Below are 13,658 nucleotides of genomic sequence, written 5' to 3'. Positions count from 1 at the left end.
GAGAACAACTGGGTATGCCTCAAAAGCCAAAGCCAAAAAAAGAATAAAAAAGACCTGAAGCATAGTGATGAATAATGTTATTATTTTCTATTGATAGCAAGACATATAAGGAAATAGTTTCACTGCTATGTGGCTCTGGCAGATATATAGGTTTGGAGATTATAAATAGGACTTATTATGGCAGACATATTGAGGTTCTGAGTGGAGGTCCTGAGACACAATGATGGAGAAAAATGGTCAGGTTGATGGTTTGGGGTTGGAACACTGTATTCATTGAACATTGTTATTAATGGTAAATCATGGTGACAAAAATAAAATTTTAAGAAAAGTTAAAAATAAAAATGAAACAGTAGTGTTTGGACCAGTGTTTGGACCATTACAATTCATTTTATTGCTGGTCATTTAAATACAATACAGGAAACTGCTATTTAGAGACATAAAAGTTAGGGAATATAACACATTTCATGTTTTCTGAGAAGTATTGATTATCATTCCTTGGATACTGTGACTCTCTGGGAGAACTTAAATAGGAGTGTCACTTTTCTTTAGGGACAACAGCACTCTGATATACAGGAGGTAAAAGATTTTTAGGGACATAATAAAAAAGTGGAGAAAAAAATTGATGTTTTCTGGGACAGCTCAATAAGATGCTCTGATATGTACTCAACACAAACATCTTTTTTTTTACCCCACCCCAACACAAACACTTTTAAAAATTATTTTATTAAAAAATTGTGATCTACAGAGTCCTTCATGGTTAAATTTCAGATATACAATGAGTCGAACCCTTCACACTACCAGTGTCAACCTTCCTCCTCCAATGGGCCCAGAGTGCATTCCATCCTACCATCCTTTGCCCTCTGGCCTGCCAGTGTTACGGGCCCTTTTGAGTTTAGATTGTTAAAATTTAGGTTTCTTGAGTCTATTATTGTTTATTTTGGCTTGAATATTTAGTTCTCTCCTTATTTATTTCCCCACCAATGCATATGAGACCAATTGGCCCCTAAGCCCTGGCCTTTATTCCTTTCTCTTAGTTTTAAAAAATGTGGGAATATGTGGTAAAATAAAGTAATCCGTGTCCCAAGGACAAACACTTTTTCATGTGTCTTAGTTTGCATGGTATGTTCTATAGTCACTTACTAATTAGGAGTTTTGTGGTTCAGGTAAGATTTTATAATGTTCATCTTCCATCAGGGATTAGCCAAATGAATGGAGAAAACTCAGTATTACCGACAAGAACAGGTACTTTGGGATCTGTACAAATCTCTTAAATACACCTCTTATGCAGATCTTTGTAGGGATAAGATCCCAGTGTAAATATTTTGTGTCAAATGAATGCTAAATATTGCAAATATATAATGCCTGATTTGCTAAAACCACTCAGTGGACTTGCTGTTTGTCAGCTGAGATTGTACTTACCTGAGAAATCTTAGGGAAAAAAAAAGATAAGTAAAAGTATAAGCAACTTCAGAAAGCAAAGAAAAAAGATAACCCTTGGTTATAAGGGACTGAAGATGTTTTTGAGCCTGTTCTTTAGTGAAACTGAAATTTTATGGACAGTTTTGTTACTTGATTGGGGTCAAAAGAAAGAGCCATTGAGGTCTAGCTAAAGTCCTATCAGTATGTCATCATGGTGGAAGATGGTCAGCCTAGGGGCATTTTAGTTAACTGAAGAAAGCAACTCTTCAGTTTTTAGCACATGTATTTAATCATGAGTTTTCTTTTGTATCTCCCTGTGGAACCAGAAAACATTATTCGATGGCAATAATAGGGAAATTTTTTTTCTTAAAAAAATAAAGCAATCAGACTTTATGGTGGAAAGAAATATTGTTTTTTAAGAATACCTTTTTGAGGTGGGGGGGAGAACAGAGGAGACCCCAGCCACAAACGCATACATGAAAAGAGTGAAAAGATTTCATTTTCTTTATTTTTTTTGTAAACCTTTCTCCTGCAGTTTCTTATATTATACTTGTGAGACTGACCTTTCTTTCACTTTAATCCCACTATTAATTTGTGTTTATATAGTGCTTATCTCCTAGAAGCTCACAGGGCTACCTTTGAATTCATGCCACTTTCGAAAGTACTGCTTAACAAAAGTGAGGAGCTTTTTTAAAATCCATATCATTAAATGTTTGAGTGAGAACGCTTGGAGCTGGATTTACTTCAGGCTGCTGATTGTGCAGTGGACTGCAACATTGCATGTCACAGCACCACATTAGCTCAGGAAAGGGGAAACGGAATGATTTTGCAAGGAAGAACCAGGGTACCATCATTCCTTTGCTTTCAGCTGAGACGCAGGAAGATGTTTCTAATCTGCAAAGAATTTTCCAGTTTGCTGATTTACCTTCATGGCTCCCAGTGTCCCTGAATTACTTCTGTTGATTATATCTCTATTTGGGAGCTATGTTTGTCCATAGGAAGATAATTTGCTTCAATTTTAAATCTCAGACTCCCCACCTTTGACACTATTTCAAAATGTCACTAGCAGGTTTTCACTTAAGTTTCTTTGCTCTGGTTTTTTTTTTTTTTTTTTTTATTGCACAGAAGTAGAATCAAATGAGAAAAGAGATTCTCTGAAATGAAAAGATATATATTTGGATATGGAAATATTTCAGTTGATTCCTAAGAAATATTTGACATATTTAATAAAAAACACATTTCGGGATCAGAGCGATAGCACAGCGGTAGAGCATTTGCCTTGCATGCCACCCACCTGGAAGGGACCCAGATTCAATCCCTGACATCCCATATGGTTCTCCCAGCTTGCTAGAAGCAATTTGTGAGCATGGAACCAGAAGTGATATAAGAATGCCACTGGTGTGCTTCCTCAAACCTCAAATAAACACAAAACCATATTTATCAGGCATATATAAATTCAGTAATTGTAAAATGAGATTGTAAATTAGCTAAGTAAGTCTTTTATTCACTAATATTTGTTTCCTTTACTTTTATTTTTATTTAGTGGAAATTTGATTTTAGAAAGGTGAAGGTTAAAGCTAACTTCTGGCTGTTTTGTAATTTTTGAAATCACTAGTATTATTACTAGATCCTTTTAAAATTGCTTAGTTTCCCAGATATCTCTATTTCTTTTATTTTCTTATTTTCTTTCATTCTTTCTTAGATATTATTCCAATTCATTATTTTGAAGAATTTAGTAATATAAACATAAATATTCCTTTTAGCATTTGTTTATTGTCTATAATAAACAATGAGTTTGTGAAGATTTTTGTTGTTAGGTATAGTGTTTTATACTTAAAATGTAAAAATTAAAAGCAATAATATAGATAACAGTTGAAAATAGTTACAGAAATCTTAAAATTATTATAGTAGTACTTTTCTTGAGAGATATTTAAAAATTCCAAGCTGGTTTGGTCTCTTAAGAAGGCTTTTATCCAACCCAAGACCTCACATCTCTACCACTGAGTTTCATGCTTCTTCTTTTTCTTTTGTTTTAAATGTCATTCTTAATTGAAGTATAAGTGGTTAGAACTGTCTATATATATATATATATATATATATATATATATATATATATATATATATATATATATATATATGTAATGCTTGGTCTTTGTTGAACAGAATGATTTCTGTGAAACAGAGCAACTGCAGAAATAAAATATATATTCTCCTTATCCTCAGTGATCATCGAAGAAACTAAATACCTGCTTCTCCTCACATATAAGTATTTGGAAAACTATTGTCATTTTTTAAGGGCAAAGCACACGCAATAATAAATAATAATCACAATGTCAAGTTATATTAGAAAAAAATGTGCCAGCAGCACTTAATTTGATTTAACTTAATATGAGAACCAGTTAAAAGAGTTAAGAGAAATTAGATTCTCATAAAATCATTAATATTTTGGTTATATATAAAATCACAAAGATTAAAACAGTGTATAAACACCCAGAACTTACATTGAGAATATAATGTCAAAATGTATAATTGCTTAAGTAATTCATTTTATAATGGAAATAACTTTGTATGCCTTTATAAAAGTTATGTTGCTTGGAATGTAAAACTAAAGGTTTCTGTTCATGATGTAAGATAACGCACTATGACTAGAAAATGATTAATTAATAAAAATCTTATTTCTATATTTTTGTAGGAACCAAAAAGGATCCATAAAACACCTCTACATACTAATGCAACTATTACAATGATGTACTATGGAAAAAACGTACGTCTATCTTACTATGATCACCCAGACTTTCGGGATGAAATAAAAGTTTATCAACAGCACTGTGGTGGAGAAAACCTTTGTGTATACAAAGGCAGACTTCTTGAAAAAGGTACACAGATAAAATATGAAAAAAGTTCTTCATATTTTAAATATGAATTGAAAATATGGCACCAAGACCAAACAGTCGTATGAACATTGAGTAGAAATAAAAAATGATTAGACTTAAACACCAAATCCAAAGCCAGCTACAACAGAATCCATACCCAATCTACAACAAGCTAGACACAGAAGGGACCACTTATACTAGCAGCCCCGAGGGGCAAAGGAGGGGCTTTATGGGAGGCATGCTGGGAACAGGGGTGGAGGGAGGACAACATTGGTGATGGGAATGCTCCTGATTCCATGTCACTATGTACCTAAAATACTACTGTGAATAATTTGTAATCCACTTTGGTCAAAATAAAAGTTATTAATAAAAAATATTGCTACATGGGAGATGGTATAGGGAGTTTGTACAGAGTTGACCTGGGTTTGTTTCCAGTTTCCCATATGACCATATGGTTCTGAGTGCAGAACCAGAAGTAACTCTAGGTGTGGCCCAAAAAAGCAAAACTATATATATATATGTATATATATGTATATACATATATATTTAAAATATATATATTTAAAAGTTAATACTGTATAGATCAGCCATTACGAATATATGGTAATATCAAAATGACTTTAATCACTATGAAGCTATAAATATACAACTTAGAAGCCTGCTGCCTAAAAATTAATTTAGATTTATTGCCCTGTGATTGGAAATGAAAAATTACTTCTGAAGTTTTCAGAAGAAATAATTTGGAGTTATTTAATCCAATAACAGATTAATTTGTAGATAGAGATATATGGTTATTAAAATGTTGCATGAATAAACTGACCCCAAATCTCCAAAGTACAAGTTAACTATTTGGGTTGCCACCATGAATTATAGCATGTTTTGTTCTGAGTGGAAAATATCAGACTTAATTTATTCTTTAAACATATGGTAAAAATAAAAATCCACAAATTGAATAAATGTCAGTGTGACTCTATCTAAATACCTTGAAAATTTTCACTAAATGGCTTTTAATTCATTTCTGCTTTAGTTCATAAGTCCATGTTCACTGGTGCTATTTTTATGGACAACATCAAATTTTACATATTGTTCTCATGTGACTTCTGTCAATACTTTGCTCTGTAAAATAGCAATTAAAAGGAAGTCTTGAGGCCAAAGAGGTGACTTAAGCCTGGTTTGCTGGTTTACGCTTGAAAGTTTGATCCCAGATACCACAATAAGGAAGAATTGTTGCACAAATATTTATTTCCATGCTTAAGAATTTTTTATGTAAAAGTACATTTACAAATTAAATTTTTTATTTTAGTGACCATGACTTCTAATAATGTTAAGGATAGGAGGATTTCATGCATGCAATGTTCAACCCCATACCTTCCACTAGTGTTCATTTCCCTCCACCATTATTTCAGGGTCCCTACCTAGAAAACCTAAACAAATATGATAAACTCTTATATAGACCAGTTCACACATTCTATTACTTTGTCATTCTCATACAATGCTATTCTATATCTTACATATGAGATTGTTCTGTGTCTATCCCTCTTCTTTTAGCTGACTTCACTCCACTTGAGACTATTCTGTTCCCTTCAGTTCATGCCAAATTGTATGATTTCATCTTTTCTTATAGTTGCATTGTATATATACACCATAGTTTCTTTATCCAGTCTTGGACACAAGTTGTTTCCAGATTTTGACCATTGTGAATGGTGGTGCAAAGATCAGAGGAGCCCATTGTCTTTTCTGACTAGAGTTTTGGATTCTTAGGTTATATGCCATGAAGTGTAATTTCTGCGTCTTATGGAAACTCAATTTTTAGTTGTTTGAGAGGTTTTTGTATTTTCCAAAAAGTTGACTAGTTGATATTCCAAGCATAAGTGGATAAGGGTTCTTTTGTCTTCACATCCATGTCAACTCTAGTTTTCTTTTTTTTTTTTCTTTTTTTTTTTTATTTAAACACCTTGATTACATACATGATTGTGCTTGGGTTTCAGTCATAAAAGGAACACCACCCATCACCAGTGCAACATTCCCATCACCCAAGTCCCAAATCTCCCTCCTCCCCACCCAACCCCCGCCTGTACCCTAAACAGGCTCTACATTTCCCTCATACATTCTCAATATTAGGACAGTTCAAAATGTAGTTATTTCTCTAACTAAACTCATCACTCTTTGTGGTGAGCTTCCTGAGGTGAGCTGGAACTTCCAGCTCTTTTCTCTTTTGTGTCTGAAAATTATTATTACAAGGGTGTCTTTCATTTTTCTTAAAACCCATAGATGAGTGAGACCATTCTGCGTTTTTCTCTCTCTCTCTGACTTATTTCACTCAGCATAATAGATTCCATGTACATCCATGTATAGGAAAATTTCATGACTTCATCTCTCCTGACAGCTGCATAATATTCCATTGTGTATATGTACCACAGTTTCTTTAGCCATTCGTCTGTTGAAGGGCATCTTGGTTGTTTCCAGAGTCTTGCTATGGTAAATAGAGCTGCAATGAATATAGGTGTAAGGAAGGGGTTTTTGTATTGTATTTTTGTGTTCCTAGGGTATATTCCTAGGAGTGGTATAGCTGGATCGTATGGGAGCTCGATTTCCAGTTTTTGGAGGAATCTCCATATCGCTTTCCATAAAGGTTGAACTAGACAGCATTCCCACCAGCAGTGGATAAGAGTTCCTTTCTCTCCACATCCCCGTCAACTCTAGTTTTCATTCTTTGTGTTGTGTGTCAGTTGCACTGGTGTGATGTGATATTTCATTGTGATTTCAATGCACTTGTCTGAAGATCAGTGATGCATAATATTTTTTAAATTTATCTGTTGGCTTCTGTATAACTTTTGTAAAGAAGTTTTTGTTAATCTCTTCTCACCATGTTTGTATGGGACTTATACTTTTTTTTAAGTATTTGAAGTGCTTTATATACTTGGATATTAACACTTTTAATTGAGTGGTGGGTAAATACTTTTCCCTAGTATATATGGGTGTCTTATTTCTAGTCATTATTTATGTGAAGTGCAGAAATGTTCTAGTTTGATATAGTATCATTTGTTTATCTTTTCTTATGTTTGCTTGTCAATGGCATTGTCTTATTAATATGTCTTTAGCTTCAGTGTCATGAAGTGTTCTGTTTATGTTTCCTCAATATAGTTTATGAATTTAGATTTAATATCTGGATCTTATAACTCATTTAGAATTGATTTTTGTGAATGGTGTGAAATATGGGTCTATGCTATTTTTTTCCCACACTGGCTAATCAGTTTTACAACATCCTTGCTCTAATTTACTCTCTAAGCTCTATTGTCAAAGATTGTGATTTCACTAATTTAAAAAATATTTTTATTTTTCAATCATTGACATAGACTAGGGGTTTAAAAAAAGAGAAACTGGAGAAAATAAAATTGTTACTTTTTTGTTACATTTTGAGGGGGGGCATATCTGATAATGCTCAGGGATTAGTCCTGGCTCTGCGTTCAAAAACCTTTGGCAAGTTGCTCAGGAATCATATGTGATGCTTGGGATCAAACCAATAACAGACTCATGCAAGGCAAGAACATTACCTTTACTTTGCCTTTTCTGATTTACCCTGATTATTCAAATATTACAACTCAATTAAAAATTGAAGCACTTAAGTAAATCTTCACACATAGACATAGGAATTATATATTTAAAACTTTCTTCTATAAGAGTAAATAGTTGATGGTTTAGAAGTATCAATGAGAAGGATCTTGCCATGCATGCAAGCACCCAAAATTTAATCCCAAACATCCCATGTGGTCCCCCAGCACTACTGAAAATGGTTTCTGAAAGCAGAACCAGAAGTAAAGCTTGAGCACTGTGGGTATGCTCCCCAAAGCGTAGTTAACTGTTAATTTATAAAAAAAATATTTTATCTGAAAGTATTTATGTGGGGCTGGAGAGATAGTACAGCAGTAGGGCGTTTGCCTTGCATGTGGTCGACCTGGGAGGGACCCAGTTTGATTCCCAGCATCCCATATGGTACTCCAGTCTGCCAGGGACGATTTCTGAGTGCAGAGCCAGGAGTGACCCCTGAGCAGTCCTGGGTATGGCCACAAAGCCAATCAAACAATCAAATAAATAAATAAAGTTAAAAAATGAAAGCATTTATGCACAATGATTTTCCATCATACTAGAATATTTGTCTAATTTTATTTATATAGTTTATTTTTGTCTCATTTGTTGGTATTTGAATTCAGTCCTCTCTCAGAGGACCTCTAGTCAGGGTCAGATCAGATCTCAGCCCTGGCTAGGTGAAGAACCTGACTCTGTGCTACTCAGCCCCAGACATATTCTCAGTAGCAAAGAGTTTCCTATATTTTAGTAATATGAGAACTATAAAATCTTGGTGAGAGTGACATTGATATTCTTATTTCTTTAAAGGAAAACCAAGAATTTAAAATGGCTGAAATTAACTTTAGTCTAAAATTTGAATTAACATAGTGAAACTTTTCTTGCCTCTTGATCTTACAACAAAATGGATATATAATACTTGTTTAACTGCTGGAATATGTGACACACAATTGAAAAAATAATACATAGCAAAATAATTTTCTCGGACACAATGAAACTGTGATAAGAATGGATAATTAATGATTATGAGAGTGTGCCTTGGATACATGTTATTTTGCATGCATATTGATCCTAATACTTATAATATCACTGAACAGTTTGAAATAATAAAATGGAATGGGGACTTGAATTGTTGAATCCTACTTGGACAATAATCTTGGTGTTTTTGTTTTTTTTTGCCTTTGATATATAGGAAAGTAAAATTGAAAAAGTAGGATGGCTTGGAGGTGACTGGTGATTCAGCATTTTCATTTTTTATTTAGTTTAGAAAGAAAGAATCTGCCCTTTTTAAAAATCAAAGTTTGAGAATGTAAATGTGAAATATGAATTTCCTTCTTTTCAAATAAGGAAAAAAACACTTTAAAATTATTCTTGGTGAGGTAATCTTGCGAAAATTGTGGCATTCATTTATGTTTTGCTTTGGATGAGTAATATAAGAAAATTAATTACTTGGGAATGTAGCCATCAGTAACTCTTTTTTTTTTTCATAACAATTCATGATGTCTTGCCTTGCACATTTTGTTATCAAGTTACATGTTGATAATCTATTTTGTATGCCCATGAATATTTCTTCTACTGGATATTTTCTCTACTTTGTATAAAGTATGGTTTTTCATAGGCATTTTTATTTTTCTCTGTAATCCCTTCAAACAAGGTAAACCTTGGCCTCCTGAGTTCACGTGGCTACAAAGAACAAAGTAACTTTTATTTCTGGCAGTTCTTTTAATCCCTTCTACTACCCTATCTTGTTTTGTACTTTCATACTCTGATCCTTTTGTACCTATTTGTAGATTCCTCATTACTCCTTTACAAACACAGCTGCTTCTCTGCCTTGTTTGCAGTCAAACAAGGGTTTTAAATTCAAAATAGGATTTTAAATTCAAATCTTAGCTATCTTTTAAGATTTAGATTAAGTCTGTGAAGCTTTCAGAAGCTCACTTCTATTCTGTTTTATTCCTGTTTTGACGGTTATGTTTCCTAGCCTATCCTTAAAGCTAACACATTTCCTTGTGTAGTCATATATTAACTGTTTTCTTTCTGTTTTGTTCATTCTAATGTATTGATTTTTAAGATTGCAATATTGAGATGTAATTTACACTCATAAAATTAATCAGCTGTTCATGTATAAATCATTAACTTTTAAGAATTGTCAGGATAGAAGAGCCATAAACACAGATATAGCTTTAAAATTGATCTATCACTTCAACAAAAAGTTCTGCTAATTGGCAATTATACTTTGTTTCCAAACCAGCCCCAGGCTGCTTTCTGTCAAAAAAAAAAGTCATTTTTGTCTACTTCAGATGAATGAAATCCTACAATGTCAATGGATATTTTATGTCTTGTTTCTTTTACTTAGAAAAATGATTTCCAGTTACATTCACAAAAATCTCGATTATTAGTTGAACTCTTATATCCCTGATAATTTCAACTACAATAATATAACATGTTTGTTGATCTCTAGTTGATGGACATTTATACTATTTTATAATAGCCCTTAATAACTTCTTTAAATAAATACATGTTTCTTTGTCTAGCCCCAGCCGTTGGACATTTATTCTTTGTGAAATGATTATAAATATAGTTATGTATATACTAATATAAGTCTTGTGTAAGAATCTGTTGCAGATTTTTAGGCAAGGGTTTGATAGATTTCTCTGATTTCTGAGTTACCTTTTCCTGCATTTTCCACATTTCTTCTTATTTATTTTTTCTGTTTAAATGTAGATATTTTAGATGACCTCAGAGCAACAGTGGGTTCTTAATTTCCCTTCTCAAAAGTAATAGCTTTTGCTTTCATGATGATTGTGCATGTTTATCTCTAAAAATCAGAATTTTTCCCATTTTTCTTATCAGTAGTATCTATGTTCATATTTTCCTTATCTTATCAGAATTTTATTCAGACACTGAGACAATATAACCTCTCTCTAACAAGAATTCTGTGTCTTCTCTGCTTCCTGGGTCTTTCCTTAAAAATATAGCCCCATACCTGGTACTTAAAATAATATTTATGGTGGCCAAAAATGTAAATGCACTATATTAATATTAATAAGACTTTATTTTACTTATAGTGGTTCTAGGGCCAATGGTTTCTTGCCTCTTTAATTCATGGTGATACCCAGAATTCAGTGGTTTGTAGACTTGTGACTCAAATGTCTGCTATCTTTATATGCCATTCTACACTGTGTTTGAATGTCTTCTCAAAATATAATCAGAATTAACTCATCTTAAGTCTTTGCTGAAAATATCTACAAAGATATTTTTTCTCCCCCTCAAAAATCACATTCTAAGGTTGTGGGTGTTCACAAAATTTTAGAGACAAGTGTCAAACTATTATAATGGTTCAAGAATGCATTCAAGGACCAGGCAGTTTTCAAGTTAACTGCAACCTTTATTTCTCACCAGATTATTCTGTGTTTTCTTGTTTTCTGGGTGCAAGATCCCAGCAGGCCTGGAGTTTGTAAATAGATTGGGCTTACTCCAATAAATGCCACTTTTAAGCTATTGGAAATGTGTACAGGGTTTATTGAATGCATTGGCAGCTGTTTTATTGCCTCTATTTCCCTAACAAATTTCTGGCTGTTTCACTGTTTACTATTTACTTGCTTGCTCTGGAACTATAGTCTCAAAGAACAAACCTCTGGCCTTGTAAGTAGTAAGGTTACTACTTTGGTAATGTCACCGGACAAAGTTGTTTTCATTCTTTGCTACAAATCCAATCAGTGTGAAACTGCTGGTTTCTCATGACCTTCCCTATCCTAACCTGTTATAACATACTATATTGAAAATGTTGTACTATGGGCCTGGAGAGATAGCACAGCGGTGTTTGCCTAGCAAGCAGCCGATTCAGGACCAAAGGTGGTTGGTTCGAATCCCGGTGTCCCATATGGTCCCCCGTGCCTGCCAGGAGCTATTTCTGAGCAGACAGCCAGGAGTAACCCCTGAGCACCGCCGGTGTGACCCAAAAACAAAACAAAAACAAACAAACAAACAAAAAAAAAACCCGAAAATGTTGTACTATGAGGGAAAAGGGAAGATGGACACTGCCTAATAAATGTGTCATAATTTTTCACAATTCTTATTAAAACTTAAGTTATTTTTCCTTACTATCTCAAGTTTAGTTTGTTTTAAGTCTCTGGTCAATTTTCAGAGACATATTTTATAAGGAAAGAATTTGGTGTCATCCCTTCATATGTCTTGCTCATTGATGTCTCTTCTGCTAAATCATAATTTCCTGAATGAAGAGACCCCAATTGATTTCCTTCCCAGCATTTATTCTTTGGTGTCTAAAGCCACTATATTAAAAAAAACTATAGAATGCTTTCTAATATTGTGCATAATATAAGTTTACTATTTTTTGTGGGTATATTTATAGTGGGTAGATTGGGTAATTCCTCTTTATTCCCTTCAGTCTTTGCCTCCTCCTCCTGCCATCTCCATCTGATACATTTCAATGATTTAATAAGAAATAGATGCTTAATAACTAAGTCAGTGTTTGTTTTTTTTTTGTAATTTATTGTTGATACTTTTTAGTAGGGTAGGGGAATGAACAAACAGGGGTCCTAAAACTAGGTATAATCAATATGGGCCAGTGATGGAATCATTATGCCCCATTTCTATATCTATTAGGATGTTTCAAGTCAACAAGAAAACTAGATATATTTTAAAGCATTAATTGAGCATAAACTTTGTCATGCAGATTACATAACCAAAGAGGCATGAAATTTCAAGTTAAATGGGTTTTAGCACTAACTTTCATACCTACTATATGGTCTTGGGTAAAGTAGTAAAGCCTTAATTTACACTTGAAAAATAGCAAATGTCGAAAATTCATGCAGTAGCCTAGAATGCATGCCTGGTATGCACAGCATTCCAGGTTTAAAGTTTTGGAGATTAAAAGGGGTCAGAAACAAAATGTTTAAGAACTTTCATCTATACATTATTTTTGAAAGTTTTGGAGGTGAAAAAGGGTCAGAAACAGAAAAAGTTTAAGAGCTTTCATCTAGACTATAACATTGTGCTTATCTAAAACTTTTTTAAATGTAATATAGAACCTAAGACAATTCCTATCACTAATATAATATTTTTTCAATTTCAGAGACATTTCAATTTGTTTCCAAAAGGCACCATGGTTTCCCCTTCAGCCTCACCTTTTTCCTGAACGGAATTCAAGTGAATAGAATAAGCTCCTGCTGTGAATTTAAACATCGAAAAGGTTCCAGACTTGGAGGCAAACGAGGCTACTTTGGGTTTGTGGGTGTCGAGAAATCATCTCCTTGTTACAAGTATGAAAACATATGTCTTTTGGTAGAGGGCAGTTTTTTTTTTTTTTTTTTTTTTTGCTGTCTTTCTTCTTATGGTTTTAGTGACATAGCTCTGTAAATTTTGCTTCAAGATATCAATGCATGAACCTAAAGAGCTAAGTAAAAGGTTTTTATTATAATCCTTTGTATTGTATTTGAAATTACAATTTATTAATTATATTTTCAGATACCATAAAATGAGGATAGTAAAAAGTTGCAGTTTTTCAAATTTGATTTATCTTTCTTTCTCTTCTTTTCTTTGGGGGGGGGGGGTTTGGGTCACGTTTGGCTATGCTCAGAGATTATTCCTACATTCAAGAATTACTCTAGGTGAGCTCAGAGGACCATATGGGCCACATGCAAGGCAATTACCCTACCCGCTGTGCTAGCTCTCTGGACCATATCTCTCCTTTCCTTGATAATGCTTTTTTTTAAATAAATGATTTCTTTATTAAAGCACCATAGTTACAAACATGTTCAT

General features: G+C 33.4%; 1 protein-coding gene across 1 annotated transcript in view; it reads left to right on the top strand.

Moving 5' to 3' along the window:
• The window catches only part of ERICH3 (glutamate rich 3), a 100,110-nt gene that overhangs the window by 33,493 nt on the left and 52,959 nt on the right, over window positions 1–13,658 (top strand). Inside the window, exons 8-9 of the mRNA XM_049772541.1 lie at window positions 4,112–4,295; window positions 12,973–13,159. Coding sequence (XP_049628498.1) covers window positions 4,112–4,295; window positions 12,973–13,159 — 371 coding nt within the window. The remainder of the gene's footprint in view (window positions 1–4,111; window positions 4,296–12,972; window positions 13,160–13,658) is intronic.

The sequence above is a fragment of the Suncus etruscus genome, chromosome 4 (genome assembly GCF_024139225.1).
Source record: "Suncus etruscus isolate mSunEtr1 chromosome 4, mSunEtr1.pri.cur, whole genome shotgun sequence".
Lineage (NCBI taxonomy): Eukaryota > Metazoa > Chordata > Mammalia > Eulipotyphla > Soricidae > Suncus > Suncus etruscus.
The sequence above is the reverse complement of the archived record's forward strand: the minus strand, read 5'-3'. Positions and strand labels throughout refer to the sequence as shown.